At 42.7% G+C, this 5,614-nt stretch overlaps 1 protein-coding gene across 1 annotated transcript; it reads left to right on the top strand.

Annotated features, from left to right (window-relative positions):
* The first annotated feature begins 1,453 nt into the window (after positions 1 to 1,453).
* On the top strand, positions 1,454 to 5,134 carry LRRC30 (leucine rich repeat containing 30). The gene is made up of 2 exons (XM_059478232.1): positions 1,454 to 3,389; positions 4,545 to 5,134. The coding sequence occupies exon 1, from the start codon at positions 1,454 to 1,456 to the stop codon at positions 2,480 to 2,482; it is 1,029 nt and encodes a 342-aa protein (XP_059334215.1). The 3' UTR covers positions 2,483 to 3,389; positions 4,545 to 5,134.
* The last annotated feature ends 480 nt before the right edge of the window (positions 5,135 to 5,614 follow it).

Raw genomic sequence — 5,614 nt, 5'->3', positions numbered from 1 at the left:
CACTGCCCGCTGTGGCCCTGACTGGTGCAGGACCCACTCATCAGATGCACCTGCAGGAATGGCCCCTCTCTTCCCTCTCTTCCCAAGCAGATGCAGTTCTGTGAGGGACCCAAAGCTCAAAGGAGACTGTGTGGTGCTTAGCAGTAAGAAAAGGCTGTGGGGATTGTGGGCCTCAACTTCCAGCTGCAGTTTTCTGCATAATCCTTTAGCGTCAGTGCTAACACAAGGTTTTAAGGTGAGGATCTCTGAAATGGGATGGAAAGGAGGGTACATTCATCACCAAATCTCTCAGAAGGCAGCAACACATCTTCATTACCATGGATTCAGTGGAGAGGAAAAGCCCTGAAAGCCTTGCACTATTTGTTGCAATTTTCACCTAGTTTGGATGATACTTGAAGTTTTTGCAGATCCTTTTTGTGGTCCCTTTGAGTTTAAACTTAGTACATACGTATTCCTCTAGCAATACAATTTCCTTTCACCAGCAGAGCTCACTTCAGCTGTTGTTGGGTATTATTAAACCTCACTGCTCCTTTCCTCTTCCACCATCCCCTCTGTATTGGATCTAAATGTCATTTATAGTTCAAGCTATTTGACTGCTAGTCCCCCCGTACCCCAGAATAGCCCAGGAAGACCTGAAAGCTCACAAGGAAAGGGACATCAAGAGGCTTCATTTTATAGAGTACAAAAGAATCAGACCCCAAAAATCTGATTGATAGATGTGAAAGTAGCACAGGACACTTAGGACAGAGTAATTTGGTTAGAACTGTGTGGTATGACTGCTCACACTTGGTGCTGTGGGTAGCAAGAAATGATCCAAGTGGGCACAGATACGACTGGGCAAAATGTCACTGCTGCAGTGAATTTGGCACCCTTTCTGGAAAGAAAGAGGCCAATCCTCACCACAAAGGACATATCAAAGATAAAATTTTTTGTGAACATTATTTTTGTTTAACTTAGCAGAAAACAAGGACTGACATAAAAAGGCTTTATCAGTGTTTTTGCAGCATGCAAAATGTTCTGGTAGACCGGTAACTACTTCAGAGAAATTAGGAATCAAAATAAAAGTGATTCTGAAAACATCCTTTAAATCTGAGCTGAAGCGATGGCTTCTTTGCTTGTTCCCTTCTTTAACTTGCTTGTTTGGTTTTTTTTGAAATCTCTCTTGCTAATTGTCCTGCAGTCATGGTATGTACCAGATAGCCAAGAAAGCTGACATGGTGAAGTTATATACAGCATCCTTGTGACCTTTTTGCAGTGAAGATACATGTCTGTCCAATAAAGCCCAGGCCAAATGACAGTGACAGCTGTCTTGTGGCATTCAGTTTGAATTAAACAGGTTTGCTCACAAGTCAGGAGCAAGTGTTTCATTACAGACTGTGCACCAAGATCAGCATAAGCCCCCAAAAGTGAAACTTTCCCTCAGCAGCTATGGAAACTGTTCCGCTGGACTGAGATGCACTTCACAGGCTCCTCCCTGTCTCCTTGCTTTGACTTTCCCACCTCCTGCAGGCTGTCATCCTCTGTTGGCATTTGCATATTGCAAGGGAATAAAACCTCAGTTCTCTCAGGAGTGAACCAGAGTGTTATGGGAAGTGAGCACTCGAAGAACGAGGAGCGAAGGAACATGGTTTTCCTCAGGAAAGGCCCGAAGCTGCCTGCATGGGAAGACGCCCTTCTGGCAGGGAGAGAGCCCAAGTCACTGCTGAAGCGGGGATTGCGTTATGTCAGCTTGAGCCTCATCATGAAAGGGATGACCACCACGCCTGACTTCTTGTGGGGACTGCATGAGGTGCAGAAGCTGAACCTCTCACGCAACCAGCTGGTGGTGATTCCTCCTTCCCTGGGGAAGCTGGACAGGCTGGTAGTGCTGAACTTGGGTGGCAACTGCCTCAAGTGCCTGCCTAAGGAGATCGGGCTGCTGAGGAACCTGAAGGTCTTGTTTGTCAATATGAATTGCCTGAAAGAAGTGCCAGCAGAGCTCAGCTTGTGCAGGAAGCTGGAGGTTCTGAGCCTCTCACACAACTGCATCTCACAATTGCCTTTGAGCTTCACCGACCTGACAAATTTGAGGAAACTGAACCTCAGTAACAACCGCTTTGTGCAAATTCCCCTCTGCATTTTCGCCCTGAGAAGCTTGGACTTCTTGCACCTCGGGTCCAACAAGCTGGAAAACATCGCAGAGAGCATCCAGTATCTGGTCAACCTGCAGATCTTTATCGTGGAAAACAACAACATACGCAGCCTGCCGCGTTCCCTGTGCTACATCAGCACCCTGGAGCTGCTGAACGCCGACTACAACGCCATCCAGACGCTGCCGGATGACCTGTACCTGCTGCGCCGGCTGCGCCGCATCGCCTGGAACCCCATGGACAAAGGGCTCCACATCGCCCACAACCCCCTGGCCCGGCCCCTGCCTGAGGTCGTCGAGGGAGGCCTGGATGTCCTCTTCAACTACCTCAGGGACAAAAAGGAGCACAACTGAGCTTCCGCCCAGCTCGGGATTAAGCCTGTCATCGAGACGCAATCGCATGGGAGAGCTTTCCTGCACAGGCATTTCCACTTCATAATGCTTGGATTTTGAAGGCTGTGGATGGCTTTAGTAACAGTTGGAGGAAAGCAAGTAAAGTATGATGGTCTTGATTAAGTGTGGGAAGAGCAAACTTTCTAAAAATAGCCATCTCTGTAACCTTTGCTGTTGCGGTACTTGGGGGTTTTTATAGAAAAAAAAATACAACATGGTTGTGATAAAATATTTGCTCTTCATTTGACAGAAACAAATTAAAGCAGACTGCAAATATGCAGAAATGTGTATTTGACAGCTATTAGGCTGAAGAAATATTAACATAAGTCAGACTTTCTCTCTGTGATTGCAATTGCATTTGTACTCCTGGCTCACTTCTTCATACACAGGTAAACCACAATGTAAACAAACACTGCTGTCCAAGTGAATCTCAAGGAAAATGTTTGCTGTTGGCAGTGAATATATCCTGAGCTATATTAGCTCACAGACAATATATTGCTGGTCAGTTCAATACCACTTGTTGTTTACCCCACAGCTGTTTTCTGGCCTGTATAAATTCCAGGTAGAGATTGCCAGTGATGAGGCAATTTGCCAGCTCTTTGGAAGGAGATCCCAAACTTCCCCAAAGCTCCTACTTCCCCTGGTGAGACAAGCAGCCCTTCACATGGAGCCTCCTAGGATGCTGACAGCAGTGCTTCTCATCAGCTGGGAGCAGCATCTGCACGAAGCCCAGAAAGGACTGTGGCTTCTTCCCTCACACAAAGGATGGAGTTGCTCACTGCTAAATGTACAACTGCTCTCCTTTCCTGTATCCCTGCAATCCAAGCTATGGAGCAACTTTACTCAGGAGACAGAACATCTCCTCAAGGTGAAATATTTCTTTCAGGAGAAGCAGCATCAACCCAGTCATCACCTTAAGTAAGAGCTTCAGAAACAAATAGTTTTTGTTTGAAACAATATTTCTGGGATTTTCAGTATCAGCCGGTAGCGTAGAAGTCAGGTCTTATGTGGTTTCTCATATTGATCTTCTGTGAATGTCCTTCATCAAAGTTTTATCTGGTAATAAAGAGGCAGTATGAAAGAGCTGTTAACAATTTATGCAACTTGGGGTTTTTTGTTCCTTCACACCAGTATAAAACAGAAGCAGCTCTGTTGAAATCTGTTGGGATAAATGCTTGTAATGGCAGTGTAAGAGAGGAATGAGACTGTAATTCTTGAGCTAATTATGAGTATTCAAAGCCATTTTCAAAGTGATTCCTTATGTCAAATCTTGGGAATCAATTGTTTTCTAAAACATAATTTGTTCAAAATTATGAAAGGCTGTGAAAACTGATCCTGCTTCTAGTGAAGTTAATGGACAATGCCTGGCTGAGGGAAAAACTCCTCAGCAGATGTAGAAGCAGCTTGATAATAGCACACATTTATGTAATTCGTAGGTACATGTGAGTAAAGGCAGCACCTTTGGTTACACTGACATTATTGGTGTGATATTGAATGCCAGCAATGAGGAATCAGTGCTCACAGAATATTCCACCCTGGGTCTGCCTGCCCTGATATTTTATGGTGGTGGATTGTTTTGTGTATGATTTGTTATCTTAATTGAGAATTTCAGTGTTAGGCCCAGAAATCACAGTCTCCAAGTGTGCAGTCAAGGACAAATCTTATGTTTCCAGCAACCATGAAACAATTTTGAAGGGTATTTTTGCTCAAGCATTAAGAAAACAAAGCAAGAAAAATATTTTGTGAACTTTTAAAACTTAGCACTTGTTTCAAATGCAAAGGAATTTTATGTGTAGCTTTACATATATTTATTTCACCCATGCAAAATTCCAAGTATTTAATGAACAATGCAAGTAATAATATGTGATTCCATTAGCGACAAGGAATAATGCTGCAATTATTTTTAGAAATACCAACAGATAATTCTTGGAGGGGATTAGGGCCAGATTATTAACTTTCCTAAATGCCCATTTCATATCCCTAAGTCTGGCATTCACATAAACACTGCAATATTGCTTTGCAGGAAAATTAGATGCCTATGGCATTAATCACCTGAAAAGATTTTCCACATGTCAGTCCCGAGGATTATATGACACCGGATAGCCTCTGATATGATGTGACTAGAAGAGGTATGCACAGTAATTTACATGGAAGATATGAGGCTGGACTCTATGTGTTCATTAGGATACCACTGCGAGGGTGAGAAACACCGAATGATTCAAGAAAATGATCTCCAGACAGAGGATTAAAAGGCAAATTTGACATAATCAAATGCATCTGCAAAAGCAGTTATAATATGAAGTGCAATACCAATAATTTAAAATTAAATTATTCAATTGAATAATAATGACCTTTTACTCAAGCTAATAAACCTTTGCAAGCATATGAAACACATAAAAGTGACTGCCTTTTTAAACAGAATAATAAAATTGATCGAATAAATGGTGCTTTAATGTATAATTCAGATTTTGCCATTAAGAAAATAATTTCTACTGATCTGCTTTAGTTTTTTTTTTTCATTCCTCAGTCAAGGTACCTGCAAATACCTTTCCTGAGATACAGAAAATTATCTCTCATGACTGAGGGCAGTGTTCTTCCTGTAAAAAGAGAAGACTGTATACCACTGTTACTGTATTAGAAGCATGCATGAAAGGCAAATAATGACATATATATTTGCATCTGAGTGGGAGCAAGACAGAAGAAGCAAGCAAGGGCACAGGAGGGAGATAGAATCTGTGATGTCACATGCTGGCTCTAGTTTCGAGCAGGGCATTAGAAAAGAATTGGTGGACCTCAGTGTTGTCATCTGATATTAGCTGTGCAGATGACAGGGGAAAGGGAACTGAAAGGCTGCAGGGTCTGTAGTCATATCTCATCATCTATGACAACAGTACCACTTCTGCGTGTATCAAATGATACAAGTTTAATTTCATAACCTTTCAGAGGACTGAATGTGGAATATTGCTCTTGTTTCTGGTAAGCACTGAAGTTTTCTCATCCTAAGCCTCACAGCAGCATAACTTTGGATGCATCGGATGCATCTATTATTTTTAGTGGTGATAGTGTTCTTCCTAGGGAATGGAAAATGTGGGA

The sequence above is a fragment of the Ammospiza nelsoni genome, chromosome 1 (assembly GCF_027579445.1).
Source record: "Ammospiza nelsoni isolate bAmmNel1 chromosome 1, bAmmNel1.pri, whole genome shotgun sequence".
Taxonomy (NCBI): Eukaryota; Metazoa; Chordata; class Aves; order Passeriformes; family Passerellidae; genus Ammospiza; species Ammospiza nelsoni.
The sequence above is the reverse complement of the archived record's forward strand: the minus strand, read 5'-3'. Positions and strand labels throughout refer to the sequence as shown.

Excerpts from the sequence above, each read along its gene's own strand:
- LRRC30 (XM_059478232.1), top strand. The coding sequence starts at position 1,454 with ATGCACTTCACAGGCTCCTCCCTGTCTCCTTGCTTTGACTTTCCCACC.